We start from the raw sequence: 22,582 nt of genomic DNA, 5'->3' as shown, positions 1-22,582 counted from the left end.
AGCAGAAGGCATGTTCCTGCAACTGTGCAAGCTTGAGGGTAGTGCCAAATTTTAGGGTTATCCCAAGAACTGGAAGCACAAGAAAGACTCAGCTGCTGAGGCTAGACCATCATGGTATCACAGACTGATTTGGGTTGGAAAGGACCTTAAGATCACCTAGTTCCATCCCCCCTGCCATGGACCCCACGTCTGTTCACCTGCTTGCATAGAAAGTACCCACCACAGTTGTTATATTGGTCCTGCACATATCTGCTACTTAGCTTTATATCCTTAGCTTTATCTTCCTTTTCCTTTTTGCTGAGATGATACAGGTTAAAGAGGATTCAGGATGATGTTGGCACATTAAATAGTCTTGTTTTGGCTTCACCATGTCATCTTAAAATAGAGACCAGAGTAATTGTTAGCCACATTCAAGCTTCAATCTAGAATACATATTTGTTTTCTTTTGATTTATTGGTGTTATTCACAACAGATGGTTCCTTCTACAGAGGGTCTCTGTTAGAAAGACGGAGTCTTTGATGCCACCTATAATGCTCTGTATGTTTAGTTGGACAGGCCTTGACAGGCTGGAGCATTGCAGTGGCATCAGTGGGGCTCGTCTTGCACAACTGCCACTTGTTGCACTATGAAAACCTGTGCAGCACTTCTAGAAAGCAAAAGGGTATGTTTAAGGACCACCCTCTTGAACTACACCAGCTAAAAGTGGGATATATAAGGAAGTGCTAACTTCTAGTGTTGCTAGAACCCTTGGGAAATAGTGTGAAGTGGGACCTGGTGGATTCTTCCAAATCTTTCAGCTCTGCAGAACTTCCACTTTAGCACAAAGAATGGCAGTCTCAGTGTCTGGATCCAAAATAGCATGAAACTTGTCCATATCTGGCTTTTTCTGGCATTGTGCTGAAGCTTCCTTCCCAAGGCAACATGGAGACAACACTAAATCCTTGGCAGCATCTCTAGCTTTCAAGTCACTTGTTCAAGCCACTGCATGCAGTCTGGGGATGAGGATGGGAGCTTCTGACTTGATCCTTTCCAGAACAGTCATCCCAGCCAGCAGCACAACTCCATTTCTGCTGCGGTACCATCCAGCTACGCCTGCAGGTCAGAACCATCCAAAGGTTTAACAAGGGAGTAAAAGAAATGTTAACAAAGGGTATCTATCTGTGTCCTGTACCTCTCTTGGGTGAAAGAAGCTCCTGCACGGGGACAGGCCTGCATTATCATGCACAAAACTCCCAGCCTCCCTGGCAATTGTATCGTAATCCTGTTTTATTTTCAGCCTCTTGAAAACACTGATTTAGTATATACCAGTTATGAAGCACCACGGAGATTCTTAACTGTCCAGGAGAGGATCCAGAAAGATTCACAACAGAAAATAATACAAACCAAAACCCCCCATAACTTTAAGTATTCTGTCTATACGTAAAAACCAGTTTAGGGAATTAAAAGATAATTAGATCCTTAGTCTGGATATGTCAATTTTAACTGTAACACGTGAGCTGGCATGCATTTTGGGTTAATACTTGTACCTCAAAGGCAGCAAGTAATATTGAGCAAAGCAAAGCCGCTGCCGTACTACACCAGCTTTGATGCACATGTGTGCTGCTGCATATCTGTGTGCTTCTCCATCCATCTGCATTCCTGCTGACTTGGCTGAAGTGCCCAAATGCATAGAGCCAGGTCACAGAAATCCCCTCCTCAGAACAGCAGCAGCGTGATTTGGATTACCACAGCCTCTGCTGACGAGTGCATCTGCTGGGGCCTTGTCCTGACCCAATACTGCTCTCATCTTGTGGCTGGTCAGGACTATCTGTGTGGGTCCAACGTGCTTTCCATACATCAGTGAAGTGGCATCAGTGCTTAATTTAAGGGCGTAAAACTCTTCCAGGTCTACAGCAAGCCAAGAACCTGGAGGCTGCTGGTACTGTCAGGGTTTCATGCTGGAAGAGCTCATTTGTGGGACTGATACACGGACAGACTCCACAACTTGTTAGAGCTGTAAAGTAGGTATGCTTTATTCAGCGCTGAGGCGCATGGGGATCGCTCCTCCAAAAGCATGTGCACCTTTTCTTTGCCACTCAGTTCGTTTATATTACATATAATGATTACCTAAACATGAATTGTTTCACACCTAATACATATGCAAAACCTATTCCCATCTAGTATTATAATTAGTTTTCTGGCATTAGTCCCATTGGTGCGCCTACACAGTGCCTCCTGGTAGTGGTTGTTAGGGGGTCGTGGGGATGAAGGCCTCTAGTTCCTCTTCATCACTGTGAGTAACCTCTTGCTTTCATGCAGACTCAACAGGGTTTCGGCTCCTATCCAAACCTCAGGTTCGGTACAAGCCGGTTTTATGTATCTTAAAATAGAAACTTGTCAAGCTTGCAAATTTTGTTACTCTGGTTATCTTTTGTTCCTTTTCTTTCTAAAGATACTATTTAAACAAGAATGTCCTAAATATTAAGTTATGAATCTTATCTACTACAATTCTGCTTCACCATTCTAGCAACTTTGACTCCTACGGTTCTGCTTCACCAAGCACAGCGAGAGATTAAGCAAGCAGGCACAATGTTAACCCTTTATTCCCAGGTATCAGGATGAGCACTGTTTGCGACTGTGACAGTCCCTGCTTTGCTTTGGAAAACAACAGAAGTGTCCATTGTATCTCCAGCCAAAGACATACAAGGAGAAGATCCAGCCACACCACACTCAGCTCCACACAAACGCTCACCTCCATACAGAAACATTTCAAACACATCACTTGGGTCTGTCAGCCTTATTAGGGTCCTTAAGACCACAACTTTAAACAATCATTTAAATGTGTTTTTACTGTGCCTTCAAAGCAAATGTAAACTGCCATGGTTAGGATCAGAATTAGTCCTGAGAACAAAGCATATCCTACAGTGCTCAGGCACCTAACCAGTCCCACCCACCACAGCATAAACATGCCAAAGGACATCAGCCAAAGGAGCTTTTCCAAAACTACAGATATTTCCCTGCCAGTTTCCCAATCAATGATAATGTATTGGGTTTGTGAGGCAAGATTTGATAGCAAGGGCGCTGCAGGGGTGGCTTCTATGAGAAGATGCCAGAAGCTGCCCACATGTTGGAAGCAGCCAGTTCCAGCTGACTCCAAGATGGACCCATTGGTGGCCACAGCAGTATCTGTAGCATCTCTGTGATAACATGTTCAGAAAGGGTAAAATCCACCATGCAACAGCAGCTAGGAGAGAGGAATGAATAACCAGGACAGAGAGACAGCGCCTGCAGACACCATGGTCAGTGCAGGAGGCAGGAGGTGCAGAGCAGAGATTCCCATGCAGCCCATGCTACAGACCATGGTGAGACAGGCTGTCACCGGTGGTGGCCCAATGTGAGCTAGGGAAAGAAGCACCAGGAGGGACAGAGTTGGGCTGATCCTCTTCTCCACGCGTTAACAGGCAGAGTCAGTTCATGAAACATAACACAGTCACTGCCAGGAGGAGGGAACTGCATGAGAGGAGCCCGCAGAAGGCAAGAGGGGGTCCCTAACGGAGAGCTTTTGCTGGCCTGCGTGTTATTTTCTCAGAGAAGTATATTCTCTCTTTCTTAAGGGGCTGCCATGTGGCCAAGCGAGCAGACAAGTGGTCTGTGCATGTGGCTATTGCTGTGCTCAGGACTTCGTTTCTAGCAACAGCCCATCGCAGCTGGAGCGTGTCGGGATACGCTGGCCTGCACTCAGCCGGGGCACAGCAAGCTGCTTCCCAGAAAAGCAGCTCCTGGAAGCCGCTGTGCGCTCCTCCCAGCCTCCTTCTGCGCCTCCGATAAGGAATGGAGCTCAGGCCCGCGGGCTGAGAGCTGATGCCGGTCTCCAAGTGCCTCACCGCCGTGAAGGTCCCTTCCAACCCGCACTATTCCATGATCCTGTGACTCGATGCTCTGGAAGCTCACCCCTCTGCTGCAGGCCCAGGAGGTGGAAGACCAAGTGGACACCGTGGGGGTAAGGCAGCGCCAGGGGCAAGACTGGGTTTAGGAACCGGGATCTCCACAGCAAGGCGGCTGTGAGGGGACGCTGAGGGAAGGCATGGAGGCCACGCAGTATACACCGCCCCGTTCCCGCTGCCTGCGCCTCACAGAGCTCGCTGGGACGCAAGTGCTGGATATCCGAGCAGCCACAGACCGTGACAACAGCCACAGATGTGACACGAACACGGCCCAGCGCTGCGGGGAGGCGAACGGCCGCGGTGCCCGCTCGCAGGGCCGGCCGCATGGAAGCAACGCCTCAGGCGGCACCGCCGCTGGGAGGGATGCGGGACGCGAAGGGTTAAGGTCAGGCGCATGCGCTACCCGCCCCCCCTCCCCGGGTTGACTGCTCGGATTGGCCAGCGGCGGTGCTTGCGTCAGTGCGTCCCGGCGCGCTCAATGGCTGCGGAGTGGTGCTGGGATGCCGCGGCGAGAGGCTGAGGTACGGGCGGCGGTGTCGGTAGCGGTAACGGGCCGGTACCTCAGCGAGAGGGTGTGAGGGGAGCGGGCCTTGTGGGGTCAGTGTGGGGCCATGCCCCGCGGCCGTGGGGCCGGAAGGGGCTGTCATCCGCGTCCGACTGTCCGCGGCTGAAGGCGGCCGTGAGCGTGCTCCTCAGAAAGCACCGAGCGGCAAGCCCCCGTTCTGGCGTTCGTCGTTAACCAAGCAGCGTTGTGTGGTGGGTATCAGGTCTTTAAGCGGGCCTGTAAGAAAGGTGGGGAGAGGTTTTAGCAGGGGCTGTTGTGACAGGGCGAGGGGTGATGGGTTTAAGCTAAAACCAGGGAGGTTGAGCCTGGATGTGAGGAAGAAATTCTGTACAATGAGGGTGGTAAAACCCTGGCACAGGTTGCCCAGAGAGGTGGTGGATGAACCATCCCTGGAGACATCCCAGGCCAGGCTGGATGTGGTTCTGGGCAACCTGATCTGGTTGAAGATGTCCCTGCTCATTGCAGGGGGTTGGACTGGATGAGCTTTGAGGGTCCCTTCCAACCCAAACCGTTCTTAAACAGGGGAGATTTAGGTTGGATCTAAGGCAGAAGTTCTTCCCTGTGGGGGTGCTGAGGCACTGGCACAGGGTGCCCAGAGAAGCTGTGGCTGCCCCATCCCTGGCAGTGTTCAAGGCCAGGTTGGACACAGGGGCTTGGAGCAAGCTGCTCTAGCATGAGGCATTTGTGTCCGTTTCAGGGGGTCGGAATTGCATGATCTTAATGTCCTTTCCAACACAAACCATTCTGATTCTCCATGGGGTTTGAAGTGCCAGGAGGTGGCAATGAGTGTGGATGGGAAAACTGCACCTTAGTGAAGCAGGCCATGCTGTGCTTGGGTGTGTCTGGGGCAGGTTTAGGGTGTGGGCAGCTTTAAGGGAGAGCCCCACTAGTGTCCGTAGCACTGTGTGGCCTTGGTGTTCATTGGGAAGGGTTGGAGGCACTGCCAATAGAGTACCAAACAGAGCTGGATGGGATTAGGGCTGAGACACAGGGAGCTCTATGGTGGTGGGAAGGGGGCACCCACTTCCTTTGACATGGCAAATGGTTACCAAGTGGTGGCTGGGAGATTGCTGCTATTGCTGTTCTTGAGGTTGCAGGTGGAGATTTGATTGAAGGTATAAAGAATCCTATATGTAGAGATCCTGAAGCACCAATTAAAGATCACTTCATCCCCACTCTGCAGGCCCCCAGCATTGCTTTCCCACTGGCTAACCCTCCTGTTGCACCTCAGCCGAAAGGAAAGGTTGGTCAGATAAGGAAATACTTACAGTGAGTTGTGTTCTGAGAGATGTAGTGGCACTTAAAATAGTTTTGAACTTGACCATTAAGTATGAAACAGGTGAATAGCAGCAGCAGGGCCAGGTCAGTAATTGTCCCCCTGCACTGCACACTGGTGAGGCTGCACCTTGAATCCTGTGTTCAGTTCTGGGCCCCTCACTACAAGAGAGACATTGAGGTGCTGGAGCGGGGCTAGAAAAGGGCAACGGAGCTGGTGCAGGGCCTGGAGCACAAGTGTGATGGGGAATGGCTGAGGGACCTGGGGGGGTCAGTCTGGAGAAGAGAAGGCTCAGGGGGACCTGATCGCTCCCTACAGCTGCCTGACAGGAGGCTGTAGTGAGGGGGGGGTCTGTCTCTGCTCCCAAGGAACAAGGGACAGGACAAGAGGAACCGGCCTCAAGCTGCCCCAGGGCAGGTTTAGATGGAGCTGAGGAACAATTCCTGCCCCAGAGGGTGCTCAGGCATTGGCACAGGCTGCCCAGGGCAGGGCTGCAGGCACCGGCCCTGCAAGTGTTCACACAGCGTGGAGAGGAGGCCTCAGTGCCATGGGGCAGTGGTGGCCTTGGCAGTGCTGGGAAACTGAATGAGCTTAAAGGTCTTTTCTAACCTGGATAATTCTATGATTTTGTGACATTTAGAAAATTCTTTCCAACCACCGAATTGCAAGGACATTATGGAACAATCTCCCAGGAAAAGCAGAAGGACCGAACACCAAAAATAAAACTTAGACTCTGAAAAAGTTTCCAGTGCCATGTCCTTAGCTTCTGGGATTGTCTCGTCTTCCTTTCCTTTAACGTGCATAATACCAGCTGCTCTATTTCTTCTGGTGCCATTGTTAATTAAATGGTCCTTTCCTGCCTCTTCCAGATGCATCCAGTCTTAAAGGCCTTTGTGTGTGGCTCCATCAGTGGGACTTGCTCCACACTCCTCTTCCAACCCCTGGACCTGCTGAAAACTCGCCTGCAAACTCTGCAGCCTGCTGTGAATGGGTAAGAGAGTGGGGATGTGTGTGCACGGGGGCTGTGGGGTGCTCCACCATAGGCTTCTACCTCGTTCGCTGTCTGGGGCTTGGAGTTCATAGGGCTTTAACTTGGATACTGAGAGTCTTTCTGAAATAGGAGCTATATTTTTATAACATAAAGGATTGATAATTTGCTCCAGAAGAGAGAAAATGGGTGCTCTTGTGAGCATTTTATAACACGAGGTTACATTTTATAACATGGAACCTCAATGTTTGTCTGAATATTCTCACTGGAGAGACCAGTGTTTGCTGGAGTGGCTGCCTAAAAAATCCTGTACTGTTGTCACATAACATTTCCAGGTGTGCAGCTACTCCAATTTGCTTGGTGTAGTCAGCCATGAGTACATCTGCCGCTGCTAAAGAGTGAGCAAATAAAAGTGCTAATGAGAGACACACGTATTACAAATAGTGGGAGAGCAGGAAGGGATGGAGAAGCTCTGGAAAGAATAGAAAGAAAAGCAGACTGAATTGAGAAAGAGCACCTGAGAGGTGCTGGAGAACTGCACAGAGGTATGAGTGAAAGGGAGTGGCTGTGGAGTACATCTGACACAGTGCAGAATCAGGTCACCTCTACAGTTCTTGTCTTCCTTTCAGGTCCAGCCGTGCTGGGATGGTAACACTGCTCTTCAGGGTTGTTCGTACTGAGAGTCTTCTGGGGCTCTGGAAAGGAGTCTCTCCAGTAAGTGGCTGTTTTAACTCTGACTTCTAAAAATAAGTAGATAAATAAACCTGTTGCTTCATAGAATCATAGAATGGTTTGGGTTGGAAAGGACCTTAAGATCATCCAGTTCCAACCCCTTGCCATGGGCAGGGACACCTCACACTAGACCGTGTTGCCCAAAGCTCTGTTCAGCCTTGCCTTGAACACTACCAGGGATGGAGCATTCACCATTACTCTGGGCACCCTGTGCCAGCGCCTCAGCACCCTCACAGGGAAGAGCTTCTGCCTTGGATCTAACCTGAACTTCCCCTGTTTCAGTTTGAACCCATCACCCTCTTTTATTACTAACTATGGCTGCCTGGATTTAAATAGCCAGCTCTTGTACAATTATGAGTGAAACCATGTGTGTTAGATTAAATCCTATTTTAAGCAATTAATGCTGTGAATTCCATTGATTTGGTCGTGGTGGTCCCTGTGGTTTTGGAGTCCCCAGCATCTGAACACTTTGATACTTTTGCAAATGTGTGGTGGCAACTGCACCAACTTAATTTCTTGTTCTGGAATATTTTGTTCCTAGAAAACTGAATCAATTGGCTTTCATTGCCATACATCATAGAATCTCAGACTGGTTTGGGTTGGAAAGGACCTTAAGATCATCCAGTTCCAACCCCTGCCATGGGTAAATGATTTGTATTTTGTATTCTTTCCTCAGCATGTTGGCTTCAGTGATTTTTCATTTTCTACCACACTTCCTGTCAAGTTTAACAGTCTTTACAATGTTCTCTAGTACATTTTGTCTTATGTATGCTTTTTCTTTCTTTACCTGCTTCTGTTTCCTCTGAAGTCCTTTGCAAGATGTATTCCTGGGGTTGGGATTTACTTCAGCACTTTGTACATGATGAAGCAAAAGTTTCTAGTGGACCGGTCACCCACAGCCCTGGAGTCTGTCCTTCTGGGTGTCACTGCACGTGCAGTTTCTGGGGTTTGCATGTTGCCAGTGACCGTAGTGAAGACCCGATATGAGGTGAGTATGATTTTGTCACACACCTTCCTTGTGATGAGACAGAAATACCTCTATCTGGAGAAGGTTTCTGCCTCTTGGCTATAGCCAGGGTTGTAGTCCTGATTTCGTCTGCGCTATCCCATTGAGCAGGAAATGCCATGCAAGAGTTTGGCAAGAGTTGTTAAGATGAAATGGAATTCACCCTGAGATTTTTAAGTTCCATCTGTATAGAATGTTTGTGTAGCATTTTTCGTGTTTTACCTTCCTGAAGGGTTTTTTAAAAAGTAGATGAAACCCACTTTTTGCTTTGGGCTGTTCTCTGTGCTGCTATCTCGGGCATCACATCAGGTGCATACTGTGGGATTTTTTTAGCTGCTATGGCCTCAGGCTGTGTGCAGGGGTCCTTGGCCTGTGTGAGTGACTGACTGTCTACCCTTGCAGAGTGGAAAATTTGGCTATGGAAGTGTATATGGAGCTCTGAAGAATATCTATCAGACGGAAGGGGTTCGTGGCATGTTCAGTGGGCTCACCGCGACGCTGCTGCGGGATGCTCCCTTCTCTGGCATCTACCTGATGTTCTACACACAGACCAAAAACCTCACGCCTCAGGGTAAGGCTGAACACTGGAGGCTGCAATGGAAAATGTTTATCTTCTCACCATCTTGCCCTGCAGTTGCCTGCTTGCATGCTCTGCTTGTTGCCCTTTACCTCAGCGGTTAAAATTAGTCTCGTGTAGGGCTTTAGGTGGGACACTCACATTTTGGAGAACTCTAGAGCTATAACTCAGAAATGGAAATTGGCCCTAAATTGATTGATTGTCTTTATGCAGACTGGTGCATAAGGTGGGTTAGTGAACAGTTGAAAGAGAGGATGTCTTGAGTGCTTTCTGCGGCTGCTTATCTTGTATACTGATCAGTTTCCACTAAACCAGAGCTTCTATGATGTTAGAATTGGCTGGGGCAACACTTGCACAATCTTTGCTTTTCTGAGTAACTGAAATTCAGTTCCCCAGCAAGTGAGGCGTTTTAATAGTGCTAACTTTACACTCGTAGCCACTTTTCCCCTTGAAAGGCTTCTCTACCCTGCATGGATTTTAACTTTCCTTAGACTCTGATGCTGATTTAATCATTTGGTAGCTTTTCACTTTCTCACACAGCATGAGTGTTCCTGGCCTGTTTCGTGTCTGAGTGCATTCCCTTTGCTCTGTTGCAGACGAGCTGGATCCAGTGCTCATGCCCTTCCTGAATTTTGGCTGTGGGATCTTTGCGGGAATCTTGGCCTCGCTGGCAACGCAGCCTGCTGATGTCATCAAAACACACATGCAGCTATCCCCACAGAAGTACCGCAGGACAAGCCAGGCCATTGCCTTCATCTACAAGGTGAGGTGAAGCCCTTCTCATGTGCCACTCAGCCTCACTTGTGATCTGCTTTCACGAGGCACAGCTATTGTAAGAAAGCTGTTGCCTTTTAAAGGAGGTGAACAAATGTGACTGATATGCTCTTGCAGCCAGGCTAATCACTGTCAGCTTAAGAAGCTGAAGTGGGTCATGCTGTGGGAGACTGAGGCTCAATCTCTTGTTTATGTGCAGACGTGTTCAGTCCTAAGTGGAAAGTACTCTGGTTGATGGTCTGAAAGCAGTCAGAAACTTCAGTCCATTCCTTGCATTTCCTGGTAATTAGAGGGGCCATTGTAATGATGTGCTCCTCTTGAATTTATTACAACACAGTGAATTTGCTCCTTGATTATTTTATCATTCCTCAGTCCTCTGTCTGTTTTCACAAAAAATTGGAATTGGAGAGCTGGCTCAGAGTACCGGAGCATAAAGGTGGGTGTATTCCAGTAAGCATCTCTCCACACAGACCTGCTTCATGTTTTCAGGCTGGTGAATGATTTCACTTCTGTCCTGTCTACTACATATTGATTCTTACACTGGTAATGATGGAAAGCACTTAGCTTATTTCATTGTAACTTCATTTCAGCCTAGTTTAGTATGTATGCTCGAAGCAGCTGGGCTTGGTTTATCAGTGTAGGCACATCTGTAGTTACCACACTGGGGCAAGGGTTTCTTCAGTGTGAAGTGCTGGTTTCAGATACAAGCCAGGTACAAAACAATTCTTTGCCCTTTGGACACTAAAAGAGATCAATATTCAGGAATGGGATGGAGATGGAGTCAAAGCCCACCTTTCCCTTCCTGCCCTCAGAAGGTCAAGACTTCGGCAGGTTTCCTTTGCTTCTGTATTGAGCTCTACTCCTTAACTGAAATCTGTTTATTTGTGCATGTATTTTTTTGTGCATGCTACATTTTTTTCTCATCAGAATGCTTTTTCACTTCAGTACTTGCAGATCTATTTTTATCAGAGCAGGTAAGTGACTTTTGGAAATACGAAGCTCTAAACCAAAGACAAATCATTTTCCTGAAGTGTCTTGAAACTGTTACACCCTCAGCTTTTCTTTGTTGGGCTTGAGTGTGGCTTTCCCCATCCATTGTCTCCATCCTGACGTTCCCTTCTTCACTCACTGCTCTTCCTGCTTTCTTGGGTAAGCCCTGCAGTTGTACAGTGCTACAGGTTCTTCCTCACCATTCAATGCTACTTAAACCTGAGTCTTTCAGAAACCAGTCTGGGTCTGAGCTGAAATCTGTCCTGTGCTGTTCTGTGTAATACACAATGAGAAATGAAAACTAGAGGCAGGTTATGATGGATTGCTCTGTGTTTCTCTCCCATTGCAGGACTTTGGGTTGGCAGGCTTTTTCCGAGGCGGTGTGCCCCGTGCCCTCAGACGCACTCTCATGGCAGCAATGGCATGGACAGTGTATGAACAGATGATGGAAAAAATGGGCTTGAAATCTTGACTGTCTTGCACAAGAAGTGACCAGCTTCACTCCTGCTGCTGCTTGCTGTGATCAACTGGCACTAGGAACTTCCCAGTTCCACAGAGGAATAAGCTTTGCTCAGCCAGGAGGAAGAAAGTCCTTCTGATACAGGGGATTAGGCCTTTTGGCAACTGGGGAAAAGGAAGGATTGGATCTTTGTGCCACTAGATCAGTCCATTCCACAAAGACTGCACTTGCAGACTGCCATGGGCAATGGCAGGGTTTCCACAGGCTGGTAACTATGCTAAGAAGCCCCTTTTAAAAATAGCTCTTTTAAAAACGAGACATTGCTGAGCCAAAAAGCATTTGAGGAAAAAACAGTGGTTGAAGAACCTGCCAGCCTGATCCTTGCTGGTCTGGCCATTAAGACCACAATGACCCACTGTGTGATATAGGTCCTCCTTCCTGCTATGGTTTGTTCTCTAGATCCTCCTTCTTCGTATGCTTTGTTCTCACAGGGCAGTGTTGCAGACCATGGTGGGAGACTGGATGTCTCTTACTGTGTATATCACAGGGGTGGGTGGAAGAGAAACAAAGTGCTGAAGGAAAGCCAGGAACATGGTTTCTGTCACCACTTAGTGCTGTGCAGGGTAGCAGAGAAGGTAACTGGTACCTCCTTGCTGTGTCATGTGTTATCATGTAATTGAGCATCTTAACACTCTTGAAATGTGCTTCTGCCTCTACAGCAGTGTTTGCACAGGAATTAAGAAGCATAAGGCACTTTAAAATTGATTGTTACCAAAGTTGTACTTGTTCCCTGAGAAGCGTTTTTCCTGCTGGTCTCACAATATCAGGAATGCTCAAGTATTACATTTTTTATCCAGTTGTACTAGAGATTTATTTGCTTCCTACTACTCATTTTTAATCCCTGATCAACACCCTAAGTGTGAGCTGGTCCTTAGGTGTAGCTTTTAGGGTCATAGCTCATAATGCATAAATGTATAATGGAAGTAGATATAGATACTGACACTTTAGATTTCCCTTAAAATCTGCTGCTGATTGCATGTGGAATGTGTTTGGGTTTGGAAAGAAAAGGCTGGTCTTTTCTGTTTGAAGAAGTTTGAGTGTTTGGTAGGGAACTTGAATTCTCTTTGGGCTCCACACAGACCCTTCGCAGTTTCCTGACTTATCATTTTTTCTTAGCAGGAAGTCCACAGTTCAGAATTCCTGGGTTTAAGCTTAGATAAATACATTTCTTTTCATCCACTGTGCCTTCTTCCTCATTCCTACTGTGTTAAGGCAGACCTCAAAGCGTGTGCTGTCCAAACTTGAGTACAGCCTGCTCCCCTCTTCACTTATGCCTCTCTGCTGGCTGGCCGGGTTGGAATTGTTGCTGCTCTGTTGGCATTGCCAAGCTGGGCATGGAAGTGTGCATCTTCTTCTGTAGCGTGCCTTGCAGAAAACATAGCTTTGGCTTTTCTTAAATATCTAGGTATATTACAGATCACTTTAGAAACAGAGCAGATGTCTCTGAACATAAAGACGTGGTACTGCAGCTGTACAAACAACCAGTACTGCCTACCTGTTTGTAGTTCGGAGTGGAATTTGCACAATCACTTCCTGCCCTGGCAACCTCCTGAGCACAAGAGTAGAGGGGATGTGGGTTGTAAAAGATGTTCTTTACCAGACTCCTACTTCAAGAAGGTTTGATGACTGACGTGAAAGCTAAGTGTGAGTAAAGTGTAAGGTGGCAGGCTGGAGGCTTGTAAAGTACTGCCTGTTTTCAGCCTCAGCCCATCTGTGAGGGGGCAGTGGTGCTACACAGTGCAGGAGTCTCCAAGAATGGTGGTGAAGGGTCCTGTGTGTGCATATCTACATGTTAATAGAGCACTGCATGAGATCATTCCTTGTTGTGACTGACAAGCTGTCAGATTCCCTCTGCTGCTTCTCTCTGTCAGGCACGTGGGCACATAATTGGCCAAATCCGAAGTATGAAGAACTGTTCCTTTCTTTTGCTTCCCCTCCTACCCTTAGTGACTTGAACTTGTGAGAGCACATGAGACAGTGGTAACTGCACACCCTGCTGGTAGTTATCCTTAGCCAGGTGGTAAATCTTGAATTAAGTAACGTCATCATCAGAAACCTGAAATGCAGGAACACTTCAGTGGCTTTTATGCCCTGTACTCCTGCCTGGTCCAGTTACAGAGGAAGAACTAGAGGATTTATTCCCATGTGCCAGTGTTTTTAAGTCCACTGATGTTATTTTTTTAGGTCTAAAGCAGTGTTAGCTTTTGTTTTGGGAAAGTTCTTCCTTCTACTTTGCGGAGAGTGAGGAGGCTCTTTGTTGTTGTGGCAGAGTGAAAAGTACAGGCTTTTTGGCTTGTGAATTAGGCTGGGCTCCTTTGAATTTAAGAAATAGAGAATCTAAACTGCACCAGCCTTTGGTGCTGCAAATCCAAAAGCTTCTACACATGTGAGCTGGGAAGAGTGAGTTTTGTGGTGCGAGTTTTATTTATTACTTCTTTTGTCAGGTCTCTCATACATGGGGGAAGGGAAAGCCTGAAGTTCTGTTTCACTGTCTCCTGAAAGCTGTATCACATAGGCAGGCGCAAGACTTTCTCAGCTCTGATCCATAGCATCCTTCACCCTTTTGCCCTCTTCAAAACCATTTTGTTTCTGAAGTGATTTATTGTGTTTCTTAATAGCTATAGCAAGTCAAGAAAAACAAATGTGTGGACTTGAAGTGTAGATAGATTACCCCTGAGGTTGTATGCTTCTAATCAACAACAAATGGCCACTGTACAGCCTAAATGCAAAGTAAATCAACTAAAAGATCCAGATACAGGTGTTTAACCACATACCTGCATCATGACAGCAATTCAACACTAGTGATCCTATCAGATAATCACTTCCAAAGCCATCTTAACTTGATGCCAGGGAAGGTGGTGTGATCCCTTCTGTACGTGGCAGGATGCAGTCGGATTCCTCTCAGAATGACCTCAGGTATGTATTAGTGAACATGCATTGGCTTTGCTTGCCCTGTGCAGCTGTGGTGTAAGAACACAGCTGGTTAACGTATTGAGGCAGTCAGTATTTGAATTGTAAGGTCACAAGAGAAATAATCTGGTTATTTATGTTTTAGAAACTTCACATCTCCATTCTTCCTGTGTGAGTATTCCCCCGCACTGTTTAAACAGAACTGGAGCTTTGGAGCGTGGCAAGTGTTTGAGTATTGTGAGTGTTTATGTGTCTATATAAAATATTTATGTGAGAAGGTGTATTACATATTTCTATTAAAAACTGGTTGCCAAAATGAACCATGTCATCTCTGCAGCATTTCATTAAAAACCCCAACCCCCCAAACCAATCAACCCACGAGGAGTGGGATGGAATAGTCTCCCAAGAGAAAAGGAAGTCTCCCAAGAGAAAAGGAAGTCTTCCAAGAGAACAGAATTATTGGATGAGTTCAGAGCACATACATGGCAGCGTGTATTCTCTTTTTCTGTGAGTTATAATATACACTGGCTGTGCTAGTGCAACCTAAATCACCTTTACTTAAATGGAAAGAACACATAACAATGTGGAATCTTGTCTTTTTCAGCCTCCTCTGCCTGCCTGCTGTGTGTAAAGGCTGATGGAAACAGAAGCCCCATACTAGCTGGTGAAATACCCACCTTTAGGACAGTGGGGTTTGAGCACTCTGTGGGGAGACTGTTTTTAATCTCCTGCCAACCAGGTCTTTGCTACTCGGGCAGTCTGATCTCAGCAGGGGACAGGACATTGTGCTTGGGGCATAATCCTCTGCTGCAAGGTGATGCTGGATTGCCCGCTCTCTTGCTGCCACAGTGTGGTCCTGGGATTCATTAGCAGGTTATGCTAAGCAGAGCACTGCTGTTGTTGATACTGAGATGTACATCTGTAACCCCTTCTCTTTTCAGATATTGCCTAAGTGATACATTCTTATATGGAGTTATCTGTGTCTAACAGTCCTACCAGACAGTCCTGGTGTGCAGCCTTGGGCCAGCAGGACCTGAACTGCATGTGCAGGTACTTGATACCATGTTATGCTGGTGATAGTGCCCACTCCTGCATGCAGGGCTCCCCAGAGCTCTCCTGCTGCCTTGGAGAACCACCTCCAGTGTAGAAGACATTGCTGCTTGTGCTGATGAGAGCTGCCCTAGCTATGAGAAGAGATAGCAGACAAGCTCCTTAATCCTCTTGGGTAGTGGAGGGTGGGAAAGAGAGAAAAAGAACAGTTTAAAGGCACTGTCCTCATAATAAAACACTGAAATAAGGATCCTCTTTACATATAAAAACCAATCCAAAGCTTGCTTTTTTAATGTACTATGTGCCATAATCACTGACACCACAACTGCACAGAAATTATTCCTCATCTCATGCACACATGTACTTTAAAAACTCAGTGTGGAGCTCCTGAATCCCTTCTGGCATTGCTTCTGGGCTCAAAGTACCGAGCTGATTTTCCACTTTGCACTGTCTTCATTTCCAATTTGATCACTATAAAATGCTTTGGGAGATTTTAGCATAGTGCAGTAAGGATTTTTTAGTAACAATGACAAAAAAAAAAAAACAGAAAGAGGTTAAATGAGACCTCCACAACTTCTGTATCAGGAGTTAGGTGATTCTAGCTTTGTAGAATAAGAAGAAGTGAATAGTGACAGGAGGGATGTGGTCTAAAATACATGATCGGGTAGATACATTTCCATCTGAATAACATGTCCATTAGTGAAGGAGGTTTATTTTAAAGTATCTCAGCACACAGCTACGAAATAGCCCAAACTTTCAGGTTGCTTAAGAAAATAAGGTGAAATACTTTAGTGTCAAGCTTTATCATGACTTTTCCAAGCTGTCTCATGGGCTCTGGAGCTCATGATCTGCGAGAAAGGGCCAAAACTACCAAGCAGAAATAAGTGAAGTATTAGATATTCCAGAGGAGTGTGGAATGCTTACCAGCAGCACTCAGAGAATGGTTGATGTTGGAAAGGACCATGTGGTCACCTAGTCCAACCTCCCTGCTCAAGCGTCTGCTTTGATAACATATTTAGTGCAATATTTGTTACTGAACTTCCATCAATATGTTCATATACACTTTGAATGCAGGTGGCTTTTGATGACACAGGGGAGCTCTCCAGACTAAATCTGCTGCACACAGTATGGTAACACAACCACCTCTCTTCTCCCCACAAGCTAATAGTCACATCATATCTGTTAGGAGGTATGTTGGACATAGCCCCGTGGTGTCAGCTCTTGCTATCCACAGCAGCACAAGTCTGTAGTGTGTTAGGCATCTGTGTAATAGTCAATGATCTTGCAGAGAGCTCACCGTTTGCTGAGTTTCATTTTACTTATCTTTGTCACCACCATGTGGCAAACTCTGAATGACTGTTGTAAAATGTATCCCAAAACTGTTCTGGTGATCCTGCTAATGCAGATCATCAAACAAGCACACAGAAGACTGTGAGAGCCAGCTCCTGACATGCAGGTTGAGCTTTTGGAGGAATGTTGGCAAGTGGCCGACAGTGGCTGCTCACCGAAACGGGACAAGGCTGAGAACACTGGGGCTGTTCAGCCTGGAGAAGAGAAGCTGCGTGGAGACCTCAGAGCAGCTTCCGGTGTCTGAAGGGGGCTGCAAGGATGCTGGAGGGGGCCTCTTCATCAGGGACTGTAGTGACAGGACAAGGGGTGATGGGTTCAGACTGAAACAGGGGGAGTTCAGGTTAGATCTAAGGCAGAAGCTCTCCCCTGTGAGGGTGCTGAGGCGCTGGCACAGGGTGCCCAGAGAAGCTGTGGCTGCCCCATCCCTGGCAGTGTTCAAGGCCAGGCTGGACACAGGGGCTTGGAGCAACCTGGTCTGGTGTGAGGTGTCCCTGCCCATGGCAGGGGCTGGAACTGGATGATGTTGAGGTCCTTTCCGACCCAAACCAGTCTCCGGTCTCCCCGCAGCTTCTCCTCTCCAGGCTGCCCAGCCCCGGTGTTCTCAGCCTGGCTCCATACCGGAGGCGCTCCGCCCCCTGAGCATCCCCGTGGACCGCACCGGGACCCGTCGCTAGGAGGCTCCTGCCCTAGCAACTCCCGCCCCTCCCGCGGCTCCTCATTGGCTGGCGGCGCTATATATAGACGTCACGCGCGAGCGCTGTTCCTTTTCTCTCCGCGCCTGCCGAGGCCTCCATACGGCGTTGTCAGTGTGAGCAGGGGCCGGCGGTCGGGGCGCGCTGCGGAGGGCTGCCGGGGGCCCCGGCACACCGCGGCGGCACCCGGGAGCCTCGTCCCGCACCCCTCGTGCTGCCGGCGGGCGGCCCTGGCCGAGCGGCGGGGAAGGCCGAGGCTTGCGGGAGGCTGGGCGGCGCGGCCAAGATGGCGGCGGTGGCTGAGGGGAACTCGTGTGGCGGTGGGAGATGGGGTCCGCAGAGGGCTGAGCGCGGTGTTTGTCCGTGCAGGTTCCCTGTCGTCGCTTCCAAAGGGAACCCCCACGATGTCCGGAGGTCTCGATGTCCTGCAGATGAAGGAGGAGGATGTCCTCAAGTTCCTCGCTGCCGGGACCCACCTGGGAGGCACCAACCTTGACTTCCAGATGGAGCAGTACATCTACAAGAGGAAAAGCGATGGTAACCCCGGGGGGTGGGCGTCCCCGTGGGGGCAGCTGGCGCTCTGTGGGCACAGCCGAGGGAGGAGCGAGGTGCGGGTGTTGGAGCTCTTTAGCGGTGTCTCCATGGCCTGAAAGGCACAGACGTTTTTTACTGATGGAATCAGTTTGGAGAAGTAGAGTGAAACACGTACTGAATAACTTGTTGAATTAACCACAGCTGCATTTGGGCACTTGAGATAGTTCTTGACTATGGTAACAAAACAGTTTTAACATCTCAGTAGTGATTTCTGCTACTTGTTTGCAGTGTTCTTCAGTCTGAGCCTATTAAAAGTTCATATCAGGCCCAGGTTCATGTTGATAGATGTCTGAAGTGTTGCGTCCATCATGTTCATAGGCTGCCTCCCACATAAATAGCTTTCCACTAACGGAATTTTGCAGTAACCACAGCCATGCAACAGGTTTAATGGCAGGAGAGTGCTGTCCTGTTCTAGGGTGTATCAGCTGGCTGCTCTTAAAGCCTTTTGTCACCAATAGGTATTTACATCATCAACTTGAAGAGGACCTGGGAGAAGCTTCTCCTGGCAGCCCGTGCCATTGTTGCCATTGAGAACCCAGCTGATGTGAGCGTCATTTCCTCTAGGAATACTGGACAGGTGAGGATGTGTGTTGGTCATGGAGCCTGCAGTCTTGGCACCAGGACTCTTGGCTGCATCATTGCCTGCCAGTGGCAGTTGAATGGTGAAAGTAGCACAGATTCTGGCCCTGGAAATGCTTCTTTTGTCAGCGTGTTTCTTGCGTTGCACTTGCAGCTTGGATCAGTTGAAACCCATGCCTCATTTCTGTAGTTTTAGGGTGTTTGGTAACTTTGTTCATATTCTCCTCTGGGTACTTCCTATTGGTGGTCAGTCCCCTGATGCTCCCGTTACCCCTATAATTATGGGAGTCACTGGCACTGCTTTTTGGGGACAATAATGCTTGATACATATTTTTCCAAGGAAATCATTTGCTCTGTTCCTGAGCAAAATGTAGTAACTTTGGTTTTAATTTCATCTCTAGATTCCTAGCAGAAAAGTGTCATAGAAGGAGACACAATGTTAAAGTAATATCTAATTGGCTGCTGAAATTTAGCTGTGAACTAAGTTTCTTTGGATCAGTGTAGGTGGTGCCACAGATGTTTCGGGAGATTGTGGATGACATGGGGTGGGTTTGCAAAGGGAAAGCTTGTGTTCAGATGGGATTGACCTGCACACTGTTAAAGCTTGATGCTGAGGTCAGTTTTTGGCCGATGAGCTCTCAAGTGTCGGAAGTGTGCTACAGCAAAGTGCATGGCAGGGTGTTCGCTAACGCCAGGAGAGGGCCTCCCTCTGTGAATGGAGTTTGATAGTAGGCCCTGCCACATGCCTGTGGAGGTGGTGCAGGTGAGTAAGAACTGCAGATTTAATGGGCACAGCAGCAGTTTGTGTGTATTTACTACTGAGTTTTCCCTGTGGTTATGGTGCTAGATAATGGAAAGATGTAGAAGTAATGGAAGAAAATCAGCTTTGCTTCCTTCATAAGCTGTTTTCTCCCCCTGTTCATGTTTTCATTATGAGATACAGATTAGACCATGCAGACTTCAAAAAACCAGAGTTTCCTATCCTGAGCTACTTTGCTGGTGGATATGATCGTTATAGCTCCTGGTGCTGGCATAGCTATTTTCAGAAACATTTTTTTGTCCCATTCTGAGTGCAGAGCTGGTGGTGAGCCCTGATTTTACTCAGGACTTGAAACAAACAGTTCAGCTCAATTTTGTGTATGCTCACACCTGGCTGGGTGGCTTGAAACACAGTTTTCCTGCTTCACTCTGACTCTGGTCCATTTTGCAGCGTGCTGTTCTCAAGTTTGCTGCTGCCACTGGGGCTACTCCTATCGCTGGACGTTTCACCCCTGGCACCTTCACAAACCAGATCCAAGCAGCTTTCCGTGAGCCACGACTCTTGGTTGTCACAGACCCCCGGGCTGACCATCAGCCCCTGACAGAGGCATCTTATGTCAACATCCCCACCATCGCGCTGTGCAACACCGACTCCCCACTGCGCTACGTGGACATTGCTATCCCCTGCAACAACAAGGTAGAGGCTTTGTAAGGGTTGCCTTGTATCTCACTAGTTAAAGCCTCTTGCAAGTGAGCAGGAGGGAGGGGACGAGGAGAACTGCACACAGTTGGAGCTTGGAGCTGAGGCCTATTTCTGGCCAAGGAACTCTCAAGTGTAGGACGTGTGCTATAGTAACTTGGCAAGACTTTTCACTGGCACCAGGAGGGTCTTTGTGGCCCAATGAGTGGAGTTTGGTAGTCATTCTTGCCACAGTCCATGAATACGAATGAATGCTCAGTCCCTGGCAGTGTTCAAGGCCAGGCTGGGTAGAGCCTTGGGTGACATGATCTAGTGTGAGACGTCCTTGCTTATGGCAGGAGGGTTGAAACTGGATGGTCTTAAGGTCCTTTCAACCCAAGCCATTCTGTGATAAGAGACCTGCTGAAGAAACTGCTCAGAAACATGAGCTTGCCAGAAAACACCTGAAAGTCTAGGAACATGGGAAACGTACCTTTGAGCTCCATCTAGATGTCATTCACTACAACTTATGTAAGCCAGTTCTGAGCATGTGTGTGAGATTTGCTCATTTAGCTAAGTTTTCTATTCATTTTAGTATATGATGAGCATAATCCGTGTCTTTTGCGTAAGATTCGTGTGGTGGGGTAGTGAGCAGTAGGAACTCCATAGCAGGAGAATTGCTTCAAGCAATGCTGGATACAGCAAATTCAGGTGCTGATGATTTGAACTGTGCTTTGATTCCTGCAGACGCCTGAAAATGTCACTGGGAACTCAGCAAGTTGCCTTTTCCTGAGTCCCCAGTGCACAAGTCTGGGCATTAGCAAGTAACGTCTTTCTCTTGCCAAGTAAGAACCTTGGATTGGATGCACTGAAGTCTTGCTCTTTCAAAGAAGAAAAGGTGTTTTGGAGGTTTTAGCTTTGCAGCAGATTTTACACCCTGTTCTCCTGTTCCAGGGAGCCCACTCCGTGGGTCTGATGTGGTGGATGCTGGCTCGGGAGGTCCTGCGCATGCGTGGCACCATCTCCCGTGAGCATCCATGGGAAGTCATGCCTGACTTGTACTTCTACAGGGATCCTGAGGAGGTAGGAGATGTGTCTGAGATGCCTTGTTTGCGTGGTGCTCCTGCCCCATGTCTGTGCCTGCTCTCAGAGACAGGCTGTGCCAGTATAATCACTGCACTTCACATTTGAAGGTGGCGGGTTGGTTCACTGTGGTACCTGTTGTCTGGTCCATGAGGGTGGTGAGGTGTTTCTGGGAGACTTAGGCTGTGTGCTCTTCCACTGCAGATTGAAAAGGAGGAGCAGGCTGCTGCTGAGAAAGCAGTCACAAAGGAGGAGTTCCAGACGGAATGGACGGCCCCAGCTCCTGAATTCACTGCTCCTCCTCAGCCTGAGGTTGCAGATTGGTCTGAGGGAGTGCAGGTCCCATCTGTGCCCATCCAGCAGTTCCCCACAGGTCAGTTTAGGGGGTGGCTGTGTAGGGGGGCAGTTGGTGCGGGTGGGAAGAGCTGTGCTGTACTAATTGTTGGCTTTGTAATTGCAGAGGACTGGAGCGCCCAGCCTGCCACTGAGGACTGGTCAGCAGCTCCCACAGCTCAGGCAACTGAGTGGGTTGGCACTGCCACGGAGTGGTCCTAACTTCAGTCCTGCTGTACTGCAAGGGAAATAAAGACTGGGTTAACACACACCACACACTGCTGTCTTAAACTGGCTGGTGGGTGCAGTACATGGGTAGTGTAGGGCATGGTGTATGGCCGAGGGTGGTGGAGGGTCTGTACCTGCCATTTCACCCTGCTGCTGGGGCCTGTGGCTTGTCCCCAATGGGGTAACTAATTGCACCTGTCCCAGCTTCCACCAGTCTGCAGGCATCCTGTGGCCCACTGAGGGTGGGTGGATGGCACAGGGAGGAGAGCCCTGGATTAGGAGCTGCTTCCCTGATGAAGCTGCAGTTCTAGCACCGGTGTCACCAATTCCTCCCTCAAAACTGTTGCAGGAATCCTCAGAAAAAAATACCAAAGCCAAACCAAACACCTCTTCCCCCCCTTAATTCTTTTGTTTTCATTATTTTGGGGAGTATATTCGTGTGATTAATGGCAATAATGGAAGGTAGACCCTTTACCAAGAGAGATGGGATTGGTTCATGGTGGGTTCAAATTGGATGCCCTTACCGATACTGCTGTGATCTGGTATTCTCCCTGTTCTCCTTCGGCCATTCCAGTCAACCCCTGAAGGATGTTCTCCCATAGCACATGTGCTCGTTTATTTTACTGTAACAGTGCATATTAGCAGTAAAAAGCCTAAAGCAACCCAGCTATGCTGTTGTGCAAAGGGAGCTGAACTCCTGTTGGCTTTACCTATTGGATGCAGGGCAGCTGCGGATGTTACCTAATTGTTGTGGTTTAAACCCAGCCTCACAGCTCGTCCACTCACTCCCCCCCTTCTTTCCCTCCCTCTACTGAAGGGACGGAGAGGAGAATCGAAAAGAATGCAACTCCTACGGGCTGAGATAAGAGCAGTCCAGTAACTAAGGTACAACACAAACCACTGCTGCTGCCACCAATAATGATAAGAGAAAATAACAAGGGGAGAGAAATACAGCACCTCAACACCAGCTGACT

General features: G+C 48.2%; 2 protein-coding genes, 1 long non-coding RNA gene and 2 other non-coding genes across 10 annotated transcripts; all 5 read left to right on the top strand.

Moving 5' to 3' along the window:
- The first annotated feature begins 3,709 nt into the window (after positions 1-3,709).
- Positions 3,710-14,581, top strand: SLC25A38 (solute carrier family 25 member 38). Of its 5 annotated transcripts, none has more exons than XM_065665524.1 (8): positions 3,714-3,979; positions 6,634-6,755; positions 7,382-7,466; positions 8,293-8,472; positions 8,893-9,061; positions 9,664-9,830; positions 10,214-10,277; positions 11,181-14,581. In XM_065665524.1, the coding sequence occupies exons 1-8, from the start codon at positions 3,914-3,916 to the stop codon at positions 11,267-11,269; spliced, it is 942 nt and encodes a 313-aa protein (XP_065521596.1). In that variant the 5' UTR covers positions 3,714-3,913; the 3' UTR covers positions 11,270-14,581. The 5 variants fall into 5 exon arrangements, with proteins under 5 accessions (XP_065521600.1, XP_065521596.1, XP_065521597.1 ...); XM_065665526.1 differs by lacking the exon at positions 3,714-3,979 and adding an exon at positions 4,367-4,444; XM_065665527.1 differs by lacking the exon at positions 3,714-3,979 and adding an exon at positions 4,461-4,679.
- Positions 14,582-14,683: 102 nt separating this feature from the next.
- On the top strand, positions 14,684-16,537 carry LOC136007593 (uncharacterized). Its single transcript, XR_010609767.1, has 3 exons — positions 14,684-14,768; positions 14,866-15,311; positions 16,386-16,537. It is a non-coding gene; the product is annotated as an uncharacterized LOC136007593 (long non-coding RNA).
- Positions 16,538-17,376: 839 nt separating this feature from the next.
- LOC136007590 (small ribosomal subunit protein uS2) lies at positions 17,377-21,654 on the top strand. Of its 2 annotated transcripts, XM_065665523.1 has the most exons (7): positions 17,378-17,469; positions 17,723-17,890; positions 18,406-18,524; positions 19,737-19,982; positions 20,919-21,047; positions 21,252-21,420; positions 21,508-21,654. In XM_065665523.1, exons 2-7 carry the CDS (start codon positions 17,758-17,760, stop codon positions 21,600-21,602), a joined length of 891 nt encoding a protein of 296 aa, XP_065521595.1. In that variant the 5' UTR covers positions 17,378-17,469; positions 17,723-17,757; the 3' UTR covers positions 21,603-21,654. The 2 variants fall into 2 exon arrangements, with proteins under 2 accessions (XP_065521594.1, XP_065521595.1); XM_065665522.1 differs by having other exon boundaries at positions 17,377-17,469; positions 21,252-21,654.
- LOC136009519 (small nucleolar RNA SNORA62/SNORA6 family) lies at positions 19,113-19,272 on the top strand. The gene has a single exon (XR_010610582.1). It is a non-coding gene; the product is annotated as a small nucleolar RNA SNORA62/SNORA6 family (small nucleolar RNA).
- Positions 20,063-20,221, top strand: LOC136009521 (small nucleolar RNA SNORA62/SNORA6 family). The gene has a single exon (XR_010610583.1). It is a non-coding gene; the product is annotated as a small nucleolar RNA SNORA62/SNORA6 family (small nucleolar RNA).
- Positions 21,655-22,582: the final 928 nt, after the last annotated feature.

The sequence above is a fragment of the Lathamus discolor genome, chromosome 2 (genome assembly GCF_037157495.1).
Source record: "Lathamus discolor isolate bLatDis1 chromosome 2, bLatDis1.hap1, whole genome shotgun sequence".
NCBI lineage: Eukaryota > Metazoa > Chordata > Aves > Psittaciformes > Psittacidae > Lathamus > Lathamus discolor.
The sequence above is the reverse complement of the archived record's forward strand: the minus strand, read 5'-3'. Positions and strand labels throughout refer to the sequence as shown.